This window comes from Hyla sarda, chromosome 1, assembly GCF_029499605.1.
Source record: "Hyla sarda isolate aHylSar1 chromosome 1, aHylSar1.hap1, whole genome shotgun sequence".
Classification (NCBI taxonomy): Eukaryota; Metazoa; Chordata; class Amphibia; order Anura; family Hylidae; genus Hyla; species Hyla sarda.
The window spans coordinates 547,872,364-547,894,984 of NC_079189.1; the positions used below are offsets into that span (position 1 = coordinate 547,872,364).

The 22,621-nt window shown below is 42.7% G+C and overlaps 1 protein-coding gene across 1 annotated transcript in view; it reads left to right on the forward strand.

The window, feature by feature from the left end:
* LOC130311259 (uncharacterized) overlaps nt 1–22,621 on the forward strand; it is a 43,793-nt gene that overhangs the window by 16,733 nt on the left and 4,439 nt on the right. The window contains exons 2-4 of the mRNA XM_056552469.1: nt 10,773–10,924; nt 18,513–18,681; nt 18,775–18,910. Of these exons, the coding sequence (XP_056408444.1) occupies nt 10,773–10,924; nt 18,513–18,681; nt 18,775–18,910 (457 nt within the window). The remainder of the gene's footprint in view (nt 1–10,772; nt 10,925–18,512; nt 18,682–18,774; nt 18,911–22,621) is intronic.

Genomic DNA, 22,621 nt, shown 5'->3' on the forward strand with positions numbered 1-22,621 from the left:
TAGCTTATATTCACTATGCAATACCTAGAATAAACATACATAATTAATGTACAATAGAAATCATAATAATGACCTAGGGGGATCCTGCAGGAGAGCCCTGTGGACTTGGAGGCCTCTGCCTGAGGGGACTTTAGGAAACCGTACAGAACCATGTTCTGTACCGGGACACGACAAACCCCCTTACTTAACCCCTTAAGGACCGGGGTTTTTTCCGTTTTTGCATTTTCGTTTTTTGCTCCTTGCCTTTAAAAAATCATAACTCTTTCAATTTTGCACCTAAAAATCCACATGATGGCTTATTTTTTGCGCCACCAATTCTAATTTGTAATGACGTCAGTCATTTTGCCCAAAAATCTACGGTGAAACGGAAAAAAAATCATTGTGCGACAAAATTGAAAAAAAACGCAGTTTTGTAACTTTTGGGAGCTTCCGTTTCTACGTAGTAAATTTTTCGGTAAAAATGACACCTTATCTTTATTTTGTAGGTCCATACGATTAAAATGATACCCTACTTATATAGATTTGATTTTTTCGGACTTCTGGAAAAAATCATAACTACATGCAGGAAAATTAATATGTTTAAAATTGTCATCTTCTGACCCCTATAACTTTTTTATTTTTCCGTGTATGGGGCGGTATGAGGGCTCATTTTTTGCGCCGTGATCTGAAGTTTTTAACGGTACAATTTTTGCATTGATAGGACTTATTGATCGCTTTTTATTCATTTTTAAATGATATAAAAAGTGACCAAAAATGCACTATTATGGACTTTGGAATTTTTTTGCGCGCATGCCATTGACCGAGCGGTTTAATTAATGATATATTTTTATAATTCGGACATTTCCGCACGCGGTGATACCATGTATGTTCATTTTTATTTTTATTTACACTGTGTTTTTTTTTTTATTGGAAAAGGGGGGTGATTCAAACTTTTAATAGGGGAGGAGTTAAATGATCTTTATTCACTTTTTTTTTTCACTTTTTTTTTGCAGTGTTATAGGTCCCATAGGGACCTATAACACTGCACACACTGATCTTCATCATTGATCACTGGTTTCTCATAAGAAACCAGTGATCAACGATTCTGCCGCATGACTGCTCATGCCTGGATCTCAGGCACTGAGCAGTCATTCGGCAATCGGACAGCGAGGAGGCAGGTAGGGGCCCTCCCGCTGTCCTGTCAGCTGTTCGGGATGCCGCGATTAGCCGCGGCTATCCCGAACAGCCCGACTGAGCTAGCCGGCCACTTTAGGTTTCACTTTTAGCCGCGCGGCTCAGCTCTGAGCGCGCGGCTAAAGGGTTAATAGCACGCGGTGCCGCGATCGGCACTGCGCGCTATTAGAGGCGGGTCCCGGCTTCACTATGACGCCGGGCCCGCCGTGATATGACGCGGGGTTACTGTGTAACCCCGCGTTATATCAGGAGAGCAGGTCCAAGGGCGTACCTGTACGCCCTTGGTCCTTAAGGGGTTAATATAAGTCGCCCTCGACATCTGTTCCCTTAGGGAGAGGAGTGAAAAAGCCTCTGGGCCGTTTGCAGTCCTGAAGCATTACATACAATGTCCAATTCCAGGCTGATGAACCGAATATGAAAACTGATGAACTGGTGATAAGGGTCTCTGTACATAATGTCCATATATGCTCTGCAAATCTGATGAACCTAATTACTCTAGGACTTGCTTATGATAAGCATTCATTGTCTTATGAATATACCTATGACTGTAACAACATGACTCATACTTATAATATAACTTTTTTTTTAGTAGGTATGACTATGGACTATGCACAATTAGTGACTATGTATACTATGAATATACCTATGACTGTAACAACATGACTAATACTTATGATATAACTTTTTTTTTTGTAGGTATGCCCTATGCACAATTAGTGACTATACATTTCTGACTCACAAGGACATTTTATGACACTGGACTATATCTGACATTCTATTATGACTATGATTTTAAACCTTATGAGTACTGCGACATTTGATTAGTACTATGATATATCTGACTATGACTGACATTTGACTGACTATTAGACTTGGTGTGCATGGTCATGACAATGCTTATACATACACTTTGACATTATACCACTGTTTATTTTTGGCTGTTAGACACTGGTTGCGGATTGGGTTACCGGAGGCTTTCTGCCCAATGCCATGGCTACTAGGGCCTATCGGCATTACATACTTACCCCTAGAACTTTACTCTAGATAACATTTGACATTCTGTTACATTACTTTTGTACGTGCATTTTGTTAGCTACAGGAATACCTTCTGGCCAGTAAAGTACCCTGGGCACTTGAAGACAAGAAGAAAGAACATTAGTTATTTGACATTTTAGTGACTAACAGTGGTCTCTCTGGACAGCTCTCCTGTTTACAAAAATGATGCCCCCATGCTGGCAGTCCATAAGTGGGCCAAACCCTTTGACTCCAAGGGTGGCTCACCTTTCTTGGGTTGTTCCCCCTTTTGGATATATAATAGTGCCTCCATTTTTTTTGTGTCCTGTTGCTGCTCCTGGCACACCTCGTATGGCTTCCGCAGACTGGGATAACTCCCCTTCCGGGGGGGGGCTGGCCAATCGTCCTCCTTCAGAAGCGGGGGCCGGTCGCAGGCCTCCTCGGCCTCAAGGGACAAGGTTCAGCCAAGTCCTGAAATAATTGCTTTCCTATGCGATAGCACCATCCTGGTGCACTCTCCATGTGCTCCGGTGCGTTCCTCCATCTCTGTACTCCTTTCTGCAATCTCCGGACTGAAGAGCGCTGGCCGCATGGTCTCTTTTATAAGAGGCTCCGACAAACTGGCGGCTGGAAGGATGTCATCGTTGCAGCGCTGATTTCCGGTCCCCCGGCAACAGGCAAATACAAGCAGTTCCACTTCGGCATGGAGACGACTACATGATGTCCATGCCCAGGGGCGGGATGCTGACCAGTGCGGGACATCTTTGCGCGCTCCTCATTAACCCTTGCAGGTACAATTCGCAATGGAGTGCGTAGCATAGCTTTGGCCCGAATCTTACACATGGTGGCCTTAGGGGGCACATGTCACGAACTGGCAGGACGGGTAGTGGATCCTCTGGACCAGAGAGGCGATGACGCGGGTCGTACTGGGGGATCGGTTCTAAGCAGTTACTGGTCTTCACCAGAGCCCGCCACCAGGTGGGATGGACTTGCTGCGGTGGTAACTACCAGGTCGTGTCCCCCACTAGCGACTTGACCTCTCTGGCAGCTGATATGGCATGGGACACAGGGAGCAGGCAAAGGCGTAGTCGGACGTAGCAGAGGTCAGGGCAGGCGGCAAGGGTTTGGCAAATGGGCAAGGTAGTACAAGGCTATAGGGAACAATTTCTCAGAGGCACAAGGCACAAAGATCCGGCAAGGGCAGGAAGGGGCAGGTAACATTTATAGGGAAGGAGCAGAGGTCATTAGCCAGCGCACCAATTAATGGCTCGCTGGCCCTTTAAATTTACTGAAGGCGGCACGCGCGCCCTAGAGAGAGGGACTGCGCGCGCCGGAAAGCAGAGGCTGTCGGCGCAGAGAACGAGGCGCCAGGTAAGGCAGACCGGGACACGGCACGTGAGCGGGGACACAAGGAATCCCGTGCTCCTGGTCAGCACGTCTGAGCGGGAGGCACCGTGATCCCGAGGAGAGGGGACGAGGAAGTGGGCGCTCCGGTCCGGAGGCGGGGACCGGAGCGCTCGCTGTGACAGCACAGACATAAGCAACATATACAGTATTCTTCACCTCCTCCCTTACTTTTTCAGCGCCCTGGCATAGCACAATCTCACAGACAATGTGCCATACACTTTTTGGGTGCAATCTCCGTTGCAGCTTGCGACAATTCCTTGAGCACAGTTCTGACTAGGGGGAGGACTAGTGGCTTTGTGGCAATGGCACACACCCGTATCCTGTTCATGGATGCCAAAATTTGTGGTACCCATGTGGTGTAGTGCAGGCAGTAGTAGGGCAGGTGGTAATAGCCCAGGGACAGATGGTAATATAATCCCTTGTAGTGTTTGTACGCCAGGATGTAGTTGTATGGTGTAGGGGGACACAGGGAACTTCCCAGGCTTGCTTGGACTAGTAGTGATGATGATGATGATGCAGGCCACTGTACTACTGTTATGACTTTGGTAGGGACAGTAGAGACTTGACTTGTAGACATAGATGAGACTTACAGATTAGATATGGCTACATACTTGTAGGCTTTGGCCTAGCTGTACTGGACTGAACTTGTACAGGACTGGTGCTTGCTTTACTGTCCAGGAAGTGAAGTGAGAAGAGCAGGAACTCAGCTACTGTGGAGACTACAGTCCTTCATATATCAGGGGCTGCACTAAAGCCCGTTTGTAGCTGGTTGTCTGTGGTTACCTGTGCCTCTGGAACTCTGGGTATCAGGTCATCACATATCACATCACCATAGGAAGGTCCTAAACAGTTTATACATCCTAATAACCTTTGCACATAGTTTATATTCACTATACAATACCTATAATAAACATACAGAATTAGTGTACAATAAAAATCATAATAATGACCTAGGGGGATCCTGCAGGAGAGACCTGTGGACTTGAAGGACTCTGCCTGAAGGGACTTTAGGAAACTGTACAGGACCAGGTTCTGTACAGGAACACGACAAAGACATAAAATATTTTGTTCATGCATTTACTACAATTTCCCACTAGGTGGTGACAGAATATTGAAAATGCATGTGTGGAGCTCACCTCCATCATAGATTTTATTTTTTATTTATTTTTTTAAACCGTTTGCTAAGGCATATTTTATTCACACATACTTTCATCGATTTATTTTGTCCATAAAAAACTGCCATCTTTTTTTCTCTAAATCTGAAATTGCACAGAGAACTAACTCTAGTGCTAGGAGTAAATGGAGGGGCGAATTAGGTAATTTAGACGATCACACATGTTTTGGCAATGTAAGAGAAAATAAATGGATTCTGGGATAAAATTTATAATGTAATGTACTTGAGAAGAATGTCTTTGAATTTTGATTTCCATACATTCATTTTGGGAATTTTCCCCTGGATGGCTATGAAAATAGGAGATTAGTAGTAAAACTACTATTCCTGGGAAGATTATTAATTATGAGAGGTTTGATTGGGGCAGGACCGCCATCACTCCTGGTTAATATAGGTTGATAGGATAAAGGGACATGAAATAATAGGAAAGGTCCCGAAAAGATCTTTGCGGGCTGCTTAGTGGCTTGATTAGGTTGTGCCCAGGCACATCCGACACACCCCGTGCGCACGCCTATGGCTTCTCCCCATCTTCAGCTGGCCTGTTACACTGCGAGCTGTGTCGGCCGCCTGGCGCCCCTGTTGCTATGGCGCCCTTTGCAGCTGCAAAGCTCGCACACCCCTAAGGCCGGCCCTGGGTCCGGCACTCCCCAGTAATGATGCGTGGTGGGGCACAGAGGTAGCAATTAGTGTTGAGCATGAAGCATGAACTTTGCAATTTCGCGAATATTTAGAATATAGTGCTATATATTCATAATGACGAATATTTTTTTTGTTTTTTTTCACATGGTCATTTTTATGCAAATTTGAATGCAAATTTCCCATGCGAATAGAGGTCTATCACGTGGATCTGTTTTTTTTTTTATTTGTATTACATGCAAATTTTATGCAAATTTTTCATGCGAATTTTCGCATGGGAAAAGAAGTGAATGAACATAGCGAATATGCGAATTTTGCGAACATAGGATGAATAATCATCAATATATTTGCAAAATATTGCTAATTCGAATATGGCCCCTGCCGCTCATCACTAATACTGTTAGGCTAAGTTTCCACTTTGTTTTTTTTTTCTGGCAGTTTTTGGGATATCTGCCACTGCAGTTTTTGAGCCAAAGTCAGAAGTGGATCCATAAGGGAGAAGTGTAAGTCCTTCCTTTAAATGTCCTATTCCTTTTGAATACACTTCTGGCTTCGGCTCAAAAATTGCAGTGGCAGTATTCCAAAAACTGGCAGAAAAAAAACAAAGTGGAAACTTAGCCTTAGGCTGATCAAGAGTGCTATTCATATGAAACACAGCATGTAGCAATAAACTGTACAGCACTCACCACGTCATTGCCGAGAAAATATTCTTTATTGAATTCACAGGAACATTACAGCAGCAAAAGGAAAGGGAAGGTGAACGCGAGCTCCGTCGAGCTCGTGGGTGACGGGTCCATCTTGCGGGAGTCCGCACGGGCGTGACCAAGCGGACTCCCGCGAAACGGACCAGTCACCCATGAGCTCGGATTCACCTTTACTTTCCTTTTGCTGCTGTAATGTTCCTATGAATTCAAATAAAGAACCTTTTTCTTGGCAACGATCTGGTGAGTGCTGTACAGCCTCTCTTCTACAGTTTATTGCTCCATCGTCCTAGGTTGTAGACATATAGCACTGAAAATGACATAGGATAGATGTGAACCTACCCTTATATCCACCCCTGTGGCCATCAGAAATCTCTAGTGTATGGTCAGCTGTACACACCCTTCAATGAAGACACACGTATGGAAGTAGAAATGTCAGCTCCTTGCAAATACTAAGAAGTAAGAGCAAACAAACACTACATGAAAGGGATTATATTGCTGCAGATAAAACTGCTAGGCAACTTTTCTAATGGGTTCTTTTAAAGTGGAGGAGTAACTCGCTCTCTCATGGCAACATGAAATACAAGAGCTCAAACAACAGCAATAAGGACATCCACAGTGCACACAATGGGGCGGCTGCTCTAGACACCTTCATGGCGGCACTATGCTATAGGTATGGGGAGCTGAGCAATTCACAGATATTCAAGTTATGAAAACTGCAGCTGATAGCGGTGCTACGCCGATATGAGAAAATGTACAGAATGAGAAGCAGCAGGAAGAAGGTTACATTCAATGAGGAGCCCATGTTCTGTAAGTATTATACCATACCTATATGTCTGCTACAAGGAGAAGAAATGTTACAATTCCTAATGTCTGAAAAAAAAATGTCATGGTGCTTTCACACCAAATGGAATTCCTGTGGATTTATTATAGCGGAAAGTCCAGTAATTCCGTACAGCAGCAAATCCATACCAAATGGCGTAGATTTGTTGCCGAACGGACAGAATTTAGTGCAAAAAATAAGAATGGTAAAAATGTTATAAAAAATGTTAAATCCACAATAGGGGATTTGCTGCAGATCTACAGGGGTATTTTTTTAGCAACACAATCCCCATCTTTTTAGTTTTATTTCAGTGTCTGTGTCTGGCTTTCTCATTGAATTCAGTCAGAAAATCTCAAAATAAAACTGCAGCAAATCCAAAACATGAACTGACAGGCTGGGGAATTACACTCCGCACAATGGATCCAGATGTGGAGCTGTTTTTGAAAGAAATTACCTCTGTTTTTCTATTACTGGATAACCCTTTTAAAGGGGTACTCCGGTGGAAAACTTTTTTTTTTTTTTTTTATGAACCGGTGCCAGAAAGTTAAACAGATTTGTAAATTACTTGTATTAAAAAAAATCTTTACCCTTCCTGTACTTTTTAGCAGCTGTATGCTACAGAGGAAATTCTGTTCTTTTTTAATTTCTTTTTTGTCTTGTATCACAGTGCTCTCTGCTGACACCTGGTGTCCGTATCAGGAACTGTCAAGAGCAGGAGAAAACACCCATAGTAAACATCTGCTGCTCTGGACAGTTCCTGATACGGACATCAGGTGTTAGCAGAGAGCACTGTGGACAAGACAAAAAAGAAATTAAAAAAGAACAGAATTTTCTTGGTAGCATACAGCTGCTAAAAAGTACAGGAAGGGTAAAGATTTTTTAATAGAAGTAATTTACAAATCTGTTTAACTTTCTGACACCAGTTGACTTATAAAGACCTTAAAAAAAAGTTTTCCACCGGAGTACCCCTTTAATGACCAAGGGCGTAAATGTACCTCCTGGTTTGGCGGGACTTACCGCACCAGGACGTACATTTACATCCTGTGTATGACCGCGAGCATCGGAACGGTAGGTTCCGGCTGCTAGTAGCAGCCGGGGACCCTCCAGTAATGGCCGACATCCGTGATCGTGCGGATGTCCGCCATTAACCCCTCAGATGCCGTGATCAATACAGATCACGGCATCTACGGCAGTGCAATACTTTAAATGGATGATCGGATCGCCTGCAGCTCTACCGTGACAATTCGATCATCCAGCATGTCGGCCGGAGGTCCCCTCACCTGACTCTGGCTGTCTCCCGGGGTCTTCTGCTCTGGTCTGTGATTGAGCTATGTCCTATACATAGCACTGAACAGTATTAGTAATCAAAGGATTGCTATAGATAGTCCCCTATGGAGACATAAAAAGTGTTAAAAAAAAGTTGAAAAATGTAAAAAAAAAAAAAAAGAAAAAAAAAGGGAAAAATCCCCTCCCCCAATAAAAATGAAAATTGTCCGTTTTTCCCATTTTACCCCCAAAAAGCGTAAAAATTTATATCGAAATATAATGTTAATTATCCTGTCCGGTGAATGGCGTAAACGTAAAAAATTTAAAAAGTCCAACATTTTCACTTTTTTTGTCACATTTAATAAAAAAAATGTAGAAGAAATTATCTAAAAGTTTTATATATGCAAATGTGGTATCGATAAAAAGTACAGATGACGGAGCAAAAATGAGTCCTCATACCGCCCTATATATGGAAAAATGAAAAAGTCATAGGTGATCAAAGTAGGGCGATTTTAGATTACTGATTTTGTACAAAAATATAAAAGTATCTAGCCATGGGTATCATTTTAGTCGTATTGACCCACAGAATAAAGAACACGTCATTTTTACCGTAAAGTGTAAAGTGTGAAAACAAAACCCTCCAAAATGTGTAAAATTGTGATTTTCATTTACATTTCCTAACTAAAAATTTTTTTTTTTGGGTTCGCCGTACATTTTATGGTAAAATGAGAGGGTTCATTACAAAGTACAATTGGTCATGCAAAAAACAATCCCTTATATGGGTCTGTAGATGGAAATATAAAGGATTATGGATTTTAGAAGTCGAGGAGGAAAGAACGAAAACGCAAAAATAAAATTGTCCGGGTCCTTAAGGTGAAAATGGGCTTGGTCCTTAAGGGGTTAGAAACACTGGCCTAGGTGTTGAAAACGCTGCGGGGTAGACAGCTCGGTAAGGTTAGGTTCAGACTACGGAATCTCTGGGCAGAAAATTTCCGCCCGGAGATTCCGAGTGAGGCCAGTGCTGACTGACTCAGTCGGCGCTAGGACCGCGCGGACACTGCAGTCTCCTATAGACTGCAATGTGTTCCTCGCGGATTTCTGCCAGAAGAAAGAGCAACGCATTCTTCAGGCGGAAATTTCCAAGCGGATTTTTCGTTCACAAATTCCGCTTCACAAATCCGGAAGTGTGAATTTGTGAACGGAAACCCATTCACTACACTATACATTTTAGCAAGCGGAATTTCCGCCTGCAATTTCAAAGAGGAATTGCAGGCGGAAATTCCGTAGTCTGAACCTAGCCTAACAGGTAAGCTGCGTTTTGTCTGAAGATTGGTGCATGTGTCTTAACAGACAGACGCAACAGCTCACTGTTATTCCAACTTGGGGCACACCAGGTTGTTATGTTATTGAACAATTGGCGATTAAGCAGGGCCAACTCTGTCTGAGGGTAAATAGGCAGAAAAGGATCTGCAACATACAAAAAGTTAAATAAAATTAGACAGGCAGAAACACTTCTTAACATTAAAGGGTACCTCTCATCAAAAAAACTTTTGATATATTATAGATTAATGTATGCAAAATAACTTTACAATTGCATGTCATAAAAAAAAAATATGCTTCTTTCTATTTAATTTTCCACTTTGAAAAAATGACCACTAGGGGTCTTCCTACCAGTCCTGGCAGCAAGCATTTCAGACTCATGCTGGAGTCCTAAACACTACGAGCTGCCAGTCTGCTTTGTTCACAAAGGAGAACACTCAGAGCTGCCAGCCTGCTTTGTTCACAGCCTGTTTGGCTGTGAACAAAGCAGGCTGGCAGCTCTGAGTGTTTAGGACTCCAGCATGAGTCAGAAATGCTTGCTGACAGGACTGATCGGGAAAAATAATAAATAATTCATAAATCTCTCCCTTTGTGTCTCATTGTGACAAATGAAGACTAAGGGTATGTTCACACTGTGGAATCTCCACTAGCTAAATTCAGCGAGCGGAGATTCCGTCTGGCGGCCGTCACCATTGACAGCCATGCTGTGCTCGCGTACTTCTGCACAAAGAATTAACATGGAATTGTCCCCCACTGAAATTCGGCAGTGTGAACGGGTCTCGCGGAAGACCCATTCACACTGATGGTAACATTCATCGCGCGTAATTCCGCTCACAGAATTTAGCGGGAATTCCGCAGTGTGAACACAACCTTAGGGTGGTACAAGGACTGACTGTCATTTAAGTAGATTGATGCTTGTTTAAGCAGTATATTATAGGGCTCTATTATTGTGCAGGCAGCGCTGCTAGATTGCTCATGCACCCCTTGGCTTCCATCATTGTTGGCCTATTACACTGAGAGATCTGCAGCCAACAAATAAGGCTGCTTGAAAAATGCGATGAGCTGACAAATGAGCATTTTCATATTCATTGGCTGATCACCTGACCTATTACACATGGCAATATAGGCTCATTTGTCCGATAATCCCCCCATGTTAATAGAGGACACCAACCATCAACAGTATGTGCCTGTGTGTCCTCATTTTGCTATTTGTTGATATTGCTCATATTTCTGAGTTTATTATTTATATCTGATATTTTAGTGAGCTCAGCAGGAAGAAAGGATATCGGCCATTCAGGCGTCTTGGAGCATTACCGACATCTTATTGTGAAACATCTTACTCTTACATCTCCTGTGTACAGAAGGCTCAAAGAAAATGGAATCCTGACAACTGAGCAGATTGGATTGCTGGAGGTAAGGATGAAAACTAGTTTGGTAGCTAATTGTTATCCAGTAGAATCCAAAGCAACACAGCAATACAGTGACCCCCCCGACCTACGATGGCCCCGACATAAGATAATTTCAACATGCGATGGCCTCTCAGAGGCCATCGCATGTTGAAGACAGCATCAACATACGATGCTTTTTTATGTCGGGGTCATCGCATAAATGGCTATCCGGCAGCGCAGACGGCTTCAGCTGCCACCGGATAGCCGTTTATGGTGCCCCGTGTGGTCCGCTGACGATCACTTACCTATACTCGGGGATCCTCTCCATCGTCGGCGCTCCCCATCGTTGTCATCACGTCGCTGCGCATGCGTCCCGTCATCCAATAGGAGCGGCGTGCGTAGCGACGTGATGGCGGCAACGGAGAGCGGCGATGGAGAGTGAGGATGCCGGGGAAGCAGAGGCCTTGCCGGAGCATCGGGGACACCCCGGGGACACAGCGACAGCGATGGAAGGCGACATCCAGGGCAGTGGTGACGAGCGGTGATGGTCCAGAGCGGCGGGGACAGGTGAGTACAACTTCTTATACCAGTGGTATAGCAGGGCATGCTGAGTGTTGTAGTTTTGCAACATCTGGAGGTCCGCAGGTTGTAGACCATTGTCCTATACTTTACATTGCACGGATCCCTCAACATACGATGGTTTCAACAAACGATGGTCCGTTTTGAACGGATTACCATCGTATGTTGAGGGACCACTGTAATTCTATATGCACCCATCAGTCATATCATTACCAGAACAACCATGTACCGTCAAGTCCTGGACTCCACAAGACCCATGAAAGTGTCCTCTAATATCTTGCACCAAGATATTAGCAGAAGTTTTAAGAGGCCTTGTGGCTGTGTGAGAAATTAAGTTTTTCAATCTGGCCACAGTTTCTACCTTTTCATAGGTAATAGTCAACGCATACCAGTCTCCCCACCAAACCTGCAAAACCGGTTTTGGAGATGGCCCAAGGGTATGTTCACAATGAGGAATTGGAGAGGATTTTACTATAGTAATTCTGCTCGCTTATTCCTCTCCAATTCAGTCAGCAGTGAAAAACCCAGAAGAGTTTAAAGGGGTATTCCAGGAAAAAACATTTTTTATATATCAACTGGCTCCAGAAAGTTAAACAGATTTGTAAATTACTTCTATTTAATTTAAATATAAAAAAAAGTTTTTTCCTGGATAACCCCTTTAACTTAATTTCCGCTCCTCAGTTCGCACTGAGGAATTTCTGCAAGGGGAATAACAACGCTTAATTCCGTTCCGCATGAAGAATGAACATGTTCTTTCTTCATGCGGAATCCGAGTCTTTGTCCCATAGAAATCAATTTCTGCAAAAAAATAAAAATAAAAGTTTCCTCCTGTACTCCATGCGGAATTCCACACAAATTCCATGCGAAAAAAAAACAGAAGTTCCGCAGCAGAATTTTTAAGCGACAATTCCTCGCCAATTCCAGCCCAGCCATCACAAGTCGACCTGTGTCAAAGCTGCTCAAATCTTTAGGCCAAGTTTCCTCCTTTTTTTTTTCTGACACCCCAGTTTTTGAGCCAATGTCAGAAGTAGATCCATAAGGGATCCACAGAAATGAATGGTTCAGGCGGGGGCTTGCTGTGGTATACACCAGCATCCCATTGTCCTAGGTTCTGTATAGAGACAACAGGGTCCGGCACTCCCCAGTAATGATGCCTGGTGGGACATAGAGGTAACCATTAGTGTTGAGCACGAATATTCGTAATGCAAATTTTTATTGCGAATATCGGCACTTCGCGATTTCGAGAATATTTAGAATATAGTGCTATATATTCGTAATGACGAATATTCGTTTTTTTTTTTCACATTTGGGAATTTTTATGAAAATTTTTATGTGAATTTTCCATGCGAATAAGGGTCTATCACATGGGTCTAACACGTGGATCTTTTTTTTTTCACATGCAAATTTTTATGCAAATTTTATGAGTGAATGAACATAGCGAATATGCGAATTTCATGAACATAGGATGAATAATCGTCAATATATTTGCGAAATATGGCAAATTCGAATATGGCCCCTGCTGCTCATCACTAATACTGTTAGGCTAAGTTTCCACTTGTTTTTTTTTTTTTTCTGGCAGTTTTTGGAAAATTGCCACTGCAATTTTTGAGCCAAAGTCAGAAGTGGATCCATAAAGGAGGAGAAGTGTAAGGCTAGGTTCAGACTACGGAATCTCCGGGCAGAACATTTCTGCCCAGAGATTCCGAGTGCGGCCAGTGCTGACTGAATCAGTAGGCGCTAGGACCGCGTGGACACGGCAGTCTCCAATAGACTGCAATGTGTTCTGCACGGATTTCCGCCTGAAGAAAGAACAACGCCATTCTTCAGGCAGAAATTTCCAAGCGGATTTTCCGTTCACAAATTCCGATGTGTGAATTTGTGAACGGAAACCCATTCACTACACTATACATTTTAGTAAGCGGAATTTCCGCCTGCAATTTCAGGCGGATATTCCGTAGTCTGAACCTAGCCTAAGTCCTTCCTTTATATGTCCTATTCCTTTTGAATACACTTCTGGCTTTGGCTCAAAAACTGCAGTGGCAGTATTCCAAAAACTGCTAGAAAAAAAAACAAGTGGAGACTTCCTGTGAAGCATACAGCAGCTGCTAAGTACTGGAAGGATTAAGATTTCTAAATAGAAGTAATTTACAAATCTGTATAACTTTCTGGCACCAGTTGATTAAAAAAAAAAAAAAAAAAGTTACCGCTAGATGCATTCTCGCCAACTGCAATATATACATTCACTGATATATCTGAGTGATTACAATATAAGTTAAAGGATTTGTTTGTTGGGGGAAACTGTACAACTAAAAGGAGGCTTTAGTGCCCTGTTGGGTGACTCTATCCTGGATACAAGATGAGATACGGTTGGGCATGGAGTTATACAGGCCCCATATGGCATCCTGCAGCATATTTGCCCACAGGTGTTACAGCTGGGCCTATAGATCCTAAACACTCACAGGTGGCCTCCCAGATCATTAAAGGGGAACTCTGGTGGAAACAAGTAGAAAACAAATGTTTTCAAATCAACTGTTGTCTGAAAGTTAAACAGATTTGTAAATGACTTCTATTAAAAAAATCTTAATCCTTCCAGTACTTATCAGCTGCTGTATAAAACAGAGAAATTTGTGAATGTATTTTCTGTCTGACAACAGTGCTCTCTGCTGACACCCCTGTCTGTGTCAGGAACTGTCCAGATTAGAATCATATACCCATAAAAAACCTCTCCTGCTCTGGACAGTTCCTGACACGGACAGAGGTGTCAGTAGAGAACACTGTTGTCAGACAGAAAAGAACTTCACAACTTTCTCTGTAGTATACAGCAGCTGATAAGTACAAGAAGGGTTACATTTTTAAATACAAGTGATTTACAAATCTTTGCTTGTAGTGAGAAACAGCGTTCGGCACAGCCAACCATGCAGCCTGATATTCGCTCTTGATGGAACAGGTGTGTATGTGTGTCGCTGCTTGTGGGGTGCTCAGCCAGGACAGAATCATGGATCAAACATTTGAGAGAGCATGGAAAATAAGCGGCACTCACCACAACCAGCTAGCGACAACTTCTTTATTTCTTAGGCGTGCAGTAAAACATACAGGTGCAGGGAGACAAGGACGCCGGGGAATCCGGCTGACTGGTCACAGCCGTATCGTGCTTCCGCACTTCGTCAGACCATCTCATCCACTGGGAGCTCACCAGGTAAATACCTGCCGGGCTCCACCCATGGGCGGTCATTTCTGTTACATACAAGTGCAAGTGCAAAAATACAAAAACGTAGAAAACGTATAAAAACATTTAAAAACAGAAACTTAACCGGAATTCATGTCACCGCATTAAGGACAGGATTAAAGAAATATACTTAGATCTAGTTTATCGTTCAAGCCGAGGTCTCCTTGTGCGTTCGTGCGCATTATCCATCGGGCCTCGGCTTGAACTAGCAATTTGCGCCTGTCTGAACCGTCTGTACTATCAATTCTTTCAATACCAAAGAATTTTAATGATTTTGGGTCCCCTGCATGCATATTAATTACATGATCGATCACCCTTGGTGATCCTTTCCTCGATTTAATCGAGTAAAGATGTTCCCGAAATCTGTGGTGCATTGGTCTGGTAGTGCTGCCGACGTAAAATCGGCCGCAATCGCACACCAGGCCATACACCACAAATTTCGTCTTGCAGCAAAAGAGATCCCTGCACTTAATATCCACACCTCCAATTATAATAACTTTTTCACAAATCAAAGAAGGACACCATTTGCATGCTCCACACTTATAATTTCCTTTTGGGCTGCTAGATTGTAACCAATTTGGGTTAGATCTACTAGAGGAAAATTTGCTTTTTGTAAGAACATCCCCCAAATTTTTGGCCCGTTTAAATGTAACTAGGGGCATTTCTTCACTAACGTTGGAGAGGACAGAGTCTTTTTGAATTAAATACCAGTGTTTTGATACAGCCTTTTTGATAGCTGCGCTCATTGGACTGAATCCAAATGAGAAGGAGAAGCGTTCCGGTCTCTCTCTTCTCGATCCAGGTCCATGCAACAGCATATTCCTATTTTGGCTTGATGCCCTTTTAAAAGCTGTATCCAAGACTGGTTTGGGGTACCCCCTGTCTTCCAACCTAGTGAGTAAATCTTTTGCTTGGACTTTAAAATTTTCTTCAGAACTATTAATTCTTCTTAATCTCAATAGCTGCCCATAAGCCATACGTTTTCTACGTTTTTGTATTTTTGCACTTGCACTTGTATGTAACAGAAATGACCGCCCATGGGTGGAGCCCGGCAGGTATTTACCTGGTGAGCTCCCAGTGGATGAGATGGTCTGACGAAGTGCGGAAGCACGATACGGCTGTGACCAGTCAGCCGGATTCCCCGGCGTCCTTGTCTCCCTGCACCTGTATGTTTTACTGCACGCCTAAGAAATAAAGAAGTTGTCGCTAGCTGGTTGTGGTGAGTGCCGCTTATTTTCCATGCTCTCTCAAATGTTTGATTTACAAATCTGTTTAACTTTCTTGCACCTGTTGATTTGAAGAAAGAAAAAATTCCACCGGAGTTCCCCTTTAATGCTCTATTGGCTATAAATTTGGAGACCAGGCAGGTTAAGTAAGTGTTGCAATCTGGCGGAGACATTCCTGGGAAACTGGGCAGGCATTATCCTGCTGAAAAATGCCAGCTGGAAGCCATGAGAGACAACATATATGGCCACAGGATGTCCCATCTTTATCGCTGAGCTGTTGGTGTCCCTCGTCATACTAGGGGTATTATGCGATGGCTCCCCAGATCATTACTCCAGCAGTTTGGGCAGCATGTTGCTCCACAGCAAAAGCAGGATCAACCGTGCAAAATATTTTTGAGAGCAGTAATTCAACAATATCTCACCACATTGACAAGAAAGGGGACTTGAGCCCCTGCCTTTTGACATTGGGCAGTGGGGCATCATTATGTGGGCATTAAAATAATTATGAGAAGTGCCCTTTTTCACTTCAGGCCCTGCCCCCCCCAAAAAATGTCTGTGCACATCCCTGCCCAAAAGTAGCCTCTGAGAGCCTATTGATAGGGCAGCCGGGGAAGCACTTTTACGCCCTCTTGAGCAAAGGCCTAGTGTGTAATCCATTGTTTTCCACACAGTAGCCCTCATTTACTCAGGTAATCCCGTCATTTTTTGTCGGGTTGTGCGACTAAAATTGTGTCGCACAGCTCGTGCAACACATTTTACCGACATGAACCAGCATCTCTCCGAGTGGTTTTAAAACCCGACAAAAGGGGCGTGGTCCTGAAAAAAACAAAAAAAATCACAGAGTGTGTGAGAAAATACACATAAAAACATGTGAGTTTGTTGAAACCAAAACCCTACACCTTTGAACAGTCGGTAAAGTAATTAAAATGGAGTGTTTATGTTGAAAACCTTTTTATAGACCTTTGTATATTATTTAAACCCATTTTTTGGAAATGTATATAATTATATCTGTTAATGACCTATTTTTATTACTTATTAACCTTTTAGTTTATAATTAAAATTTGTACATAATACATCACAATCAGGATTATATTTATTGCAATCTAATACACTCCATTCTTAGTAAATGAGGGCTGGTATGTCTCTAGCTGTTGCAAAACTTCCACTCCCAGCATGCCCGGACAACCTTTGGGGGTTGTAGTTTTGCAAAAACTGGAGACTCTACTGTTTGGAAAACATTGGTCTAATCAAACAATAAGGGGGGTATTTATGAAGCACTTTACCCCTGTTTTCTGGGGTTAATTTGGCGCAAAAGTTTGGCACACATTACAAAAATTTTTTGAAATTATCAACTAATTAATATAAGGAGACCACCTTGTTATTGAGATAGATGTATGTGTATATAAAATATAACTAAAAAATACTTTATACTACCAAATTCACTATACAGAACATTTTAGTAACCGGAATTTCTGCCTGCAATTTCACAGCGGAATTGCAGGCGGAAATTCCGTAGTGTGAACCTAGCCTAAGCGTTTACATATCCTCCAATAAGCGTTTACATATGCCTCCTCCATATTCTCCACTCTGGCCTGCCTGAGACTTTGGGGGGATTTATCAAGACATTTAGGGTGCGTTCCCACAGGGCGTATACGCAGTGTATTTGACGCTGCGCAAAATTTATGGCAGCAGCGGGAAATACGCTGCGTATCCCTTGCTCACTATACACACAGGGCTTTCCGGCGGCAGCCCTATGTGTGTAGTGAGTTTTGGAGGCGGAGCCGCGCGTCACAGACACGCCGGCATATGGCTCCGCCTCCAAAACTCACTACACACATAGGGCTGCCGCCGGAAAGCCCTGTGTGTATAGTGAGCAAGGGATACGCAGCGTATTTCCCGCTGCTGCCATAAATTTTGCGCAGCTTCAAATACGCTGCGTATACGCCCTGTGGGAATGCACCCTTAGAAATCTTTTTTAATGGCTTTCCATGATTTTAACCCATTTAGAGCACTTTGCGCAGTGGTCACTGATTTACTAAGTACAAATGTCGCAAAATTATCGCAGAAATCTCATAAATAGACGGTTTCTCAGGTCAATTCAGCCCTGCCCTACATTTTCTGTGTGACCTTTGAGTCATATTGAGTATATGTATATGCGACTTTTCACAGAAAAGTTGCATGTCCGCACAAAATCTGCAACTTTTTAAGAAGTTGCATCAGCAAAATTTATCAAAGTACGCGTGCCATTTGATAAATTTGGCACACATCAGCAACTTTTGTGCTCTAAAATAGTTAAGAATCCCCCCATAATCTTTGTAAATGTCCCCCATAATCTCTAAATTCAAAAAGAAAATAACTTCCTGTGGAGCATATAGCAGCTGATAAGTACTGGAGGGATTGAGATTTTTAAATAGAAGTAATTTACAAATCTGTTTAACTTTCTGGCACCAGTTAATTAAAAATAATAAAAAAAAAAAAATAAACGTTTTCCAGCGGAGTACCCCTTTAATTATACTGCATATTTTTACAGTGTAAAACTTTATTTCACCTTGTCTCTTTATATTTGTGTTTTATATCTTAAGCTGAAAGAATCTTCAGAGCAAAAAGTGTCCAAACTTATCGAAGTGCTGAAAAGCAAAGACCATCATGTGTTCACATCCTTCTGTGCTGTACTTCATGAGACTGGTCACCATCACCTTGCCCAAGTTTTACAGAAGGCATCGAGTAACAGAACGTCCTTGTTACCAGAAGGTAAGGTTATTTGGCACGAAGAATCTCCATTTAACCAAAATCCAAATTTCCTCTGAAGTTGACCGGTTAATAAACTTTTCTTCCATCCCTAAGTACCAACCATCACACAACATAAACAAGTCCTAAATGAAGCCATTCTGCTGCACAAGGAATATGACGGGAAACTCAAAGAAGAAAATCTGCAGCTGAGGAGGAAAATTCAGAGAATGAAAAGCAAATATGTGACAAAGTACGTGACCATGTTATCCATAATTAAAGGGGGATTCAAAAAGCTCCAAAGCCACCACACTGCCTGGATATGTTCCTTGTAAATGATCCTGTCTGGCTCCTGTGGCTCCTGTGGCCCCTGTGGTCTTCTCTGGCTGCTTGATATTCTATGCCATCCTTGCCTCATAGATACATTTCCCAGAATCATTGCAGCTCTTCTCTGCCGTGGAGCTCACTCTCTGAAAAAAGGCCCATCCGCCTGCTCTGAGCAACAGAGAGAGGTTCAGTGTCTGATTGGCTGAGGCTGCACACACCTCCCAGAAGAATCACTCATCAGTGCAGAGCATAAACCATGTGGTCTGGGTCCCTCAGAAAGGTGGGGACTGTTTTCAGTGAGGGTTTTAGACAGAGACAGAGGATGACATTATGAAGCATTATGAAGTACACTCCCTGCATGTACGTGACAACTGAAAGAGGGTAAACTGCTCTATATAGCTAATGAATTATATTTTGACAATTAAATAGGTTGATGAGAGGAAAAAGGATGGGCTATGGGTCTAGTTCGCCGGAGTATCTCTTTAATGTAAATGGAGGGCTCATTTTCGCACCAAATGCAAATACGTTGTAACTACATCTTGTATAGTGTAGGCTGCTTATATGCTGCTTTTGCAGTATATGTTTACTGTATGACCCAGGACCTTTCCTATGGTCAAACCTATATATACTGTAGGCCACCCAATCACCCATCAGGTGTCAAGAGTGTCCTTTTTGGCCTCTGTTGGGCTGGTATACATCACTATGCATTTTTTGCTAAAAGGAATAGTGCAGCAGGCTTTATTATTCCAGTAAAAAATGTATACCACACAGTCAAATAGAAATCCATGAGCAAGAGATGCTAATGTATGCCTATACAAGGAAATCAGGAAATCCTCCCAAAGTATACCACCAAAATGTACGGTGTTATTTATCATACATCTGTCATAACTAGCAGGGGGAAGAATACAACAGCAATTCTGTTTTTGCCAAGGGATGTTTAGAGCTTTAAAGGAAAACTGTCAGCTTTCTTCCCTCGCACTAACCAGCGGTACTGGCAGGTAGTGCGGGGGACGCTGATCAGTTTTATGTTTGCTGTGCCCGGATCCGCCACGCCGTTTGGCCTTAATCTTCTATTTTCTGTATAGTCTAATGAGGTGCTAACTGGCACCGGCCGGGCTAACTGGCACTCCGACGTCAGTGCTGGGCCGCATCGCTGCCCAGCTCATCAATATTCCTCCCCTCTCTCTTCATTACAGAGTGGGGAGAAGAGGAAGAGGCGGAGGGAGGGGAGGAATATTGATGAGCTGGGCGGCATTGCGGTCCAGCACTGACGTCAGAGTGGCAGTTAGCACCTCATTTGAATATACAGAAAATAGAAGATTAAGGCCTGAACGGCGTGGCGGATCCGGGCACGGTAAGGATCCAACTGATCAGCATCCCCCGCACTACCAGCCAGTACTGCTGGTTAGTGCGGGGGGAAGAAAGCTGACAGTTTTCCTTTAAACAGCGGGATCCCAATATGACTACCCCTAAATACATAGAAATCAACACAAAAATTGCCCATAGATAAGGGAAGGTGCTACAAAATATTACAACTGTCCACTAAAACATAACTTTTATTTGCTGAAATTACATAACGTGGATACAAAAAAGTTTAAAATCACAGCACCAATGTTTATATAGAACCAATGAATATCACCTAGTGGAGGGAGCACTAATGGCACCCCGAGAATATAGTCATAAGGCACCTAATGGATTTGAATATATACGCACCTTAAGAGATTGCCACACAAATATGCACTAGTGTCTAATCACTAAGTCCTCACCTCTAAATAGGTTGTTGAACATCCATGTGTACTTATCAATGTACACTAGTGTCAATCAATGTGTGTCAATCACTAAAGGTGTGCATATATTCTAATCCATTAGGTGCCTTATGACTATATTCTCAGGGTGCCATTAGTGCTTCCACCACTAGGTGATACTCATTGGCTCTATATAAACATTGGTGCTGTGATTTTGACCTTTTTTGTATCCACATTATGTAATTTTAGCGAACAATAAAAGTTATGTTCTAATCCTCAATATTTTATATATCAGATCTTTATGGGGAACTGTATCAAAGTTTTTGCTGAAGTCCAGATAGGCAATATCTACTGCACCACCATGTCAATCAGTAAGATGAGTTTGACGTGATCTGTCCTCAGTAAAGCCTGGCTGCTTTGGGTCCATCAAGTTGATGATCAGAGGTTGCCTCTAAATCTGTCCATTTTCATTTGACACAAATCTCTAACCTTCTATGTCAATGTCATCAGAATACAACAGAATACTTTTAAATAGATATTCTGGCATGTACTTTGGCACACCCAATAGCCCAAATATAGTCTATTATGCTTGAGTCCTGCAAACAATCGCATACATTGGTGAAACCGACCAATAATAGTCACTAGTTGGCTATATTTGGTCTATCAAAGTCTATGGGCTTGATCTGGTATATGTTGGAATTAGTTTTCAAAATGTAGTGTGACTAGGGCCTTAAAATACCTATATCAGACTAAGTCATAGATATCATTCAATTTACAGTAAGTATGAGAGTCAGGACCCCAAGGATAAAGTTCTCACAATTCTGATAGTGGTTCTTTCTGTAGAGCAGACACTGCTGGAACATATAAGCAACTCGGGGTCATATGGACAGGTGTGCATCTATTTTTAGGTTCCCATATCTACCCTTTAGAAGGTACAAGCAAGTCGAACCAGCTCTACCCCAGGCTTCAGCGCACGGACAGGACCAGGACTGGATCCAGAGAAATGCAAAAGAAGAAGAATGTCCAGCGCACACACGTATAAAACTGAGCTGCTTTATTGCATAGTTGCCATGGGAAACATCAGACACTCAGGTAACGTGACGCGTTTCGGCCAGCAAGGCCTTAGTCATACACTTTAGTGTATGACTAAGGCCTTGCTGGCCGAAACGCGTCACGTTACCTGAGTGTCTGATGTTTCCCATGGCAACTATACAATAAAGCAGCTCAGTTTTATACGTGTGTGCGCTGGACATTCTTCTTCTTTTGCATATCTACCCTTTATTTTAATATAGAGGGTGGACCATTTATATGGATACACCTTAATAAAATGGGACTGGTCGGTGATATTAACTTCCTGTTTGTGGCACATTAGTATATGTGAGGGGGGAAACTTTTCAAGATGGGTGGTGACCATGGCGGCCATTTTGAAGTCGGCCATTTTGAATCCAACTTTTGTTTTTTCAATAGGAAGAGTGTCATGTGACACATCAAACTTATTGGGAATTTCACAAGAAAAAAATGATGTGCTTGGTTTTAACGTAACATTACTCTTTCATGAGTTATTTACAAGTTTCTGACCACTTATAAAATGTGTTTAATGGCGTAAGTCTGGAGAGGAAAAAATGGCAGAGCTTCTCATGGGACAAGTATCGTTTGATACACAGTGTGTTATCAAGCAAGTGGTGTGCAGTGGGTGTTAGTGAACCACTCACCTTGCTTAGTTGTGTATAAAGACACAACTACAAATGCGCTTGGGTAATCATGCAGGTGGTGCAGCCTCCTGGTCCCGGATCTAGGAGTGCTCCTGGCCGGTAGGTACAGTGGTAAATATGAGAGTAAAATTTTTTTCCAGGTTTTCGGCGCAATCCACCAAGGATGGGTCAAAGTTTCTT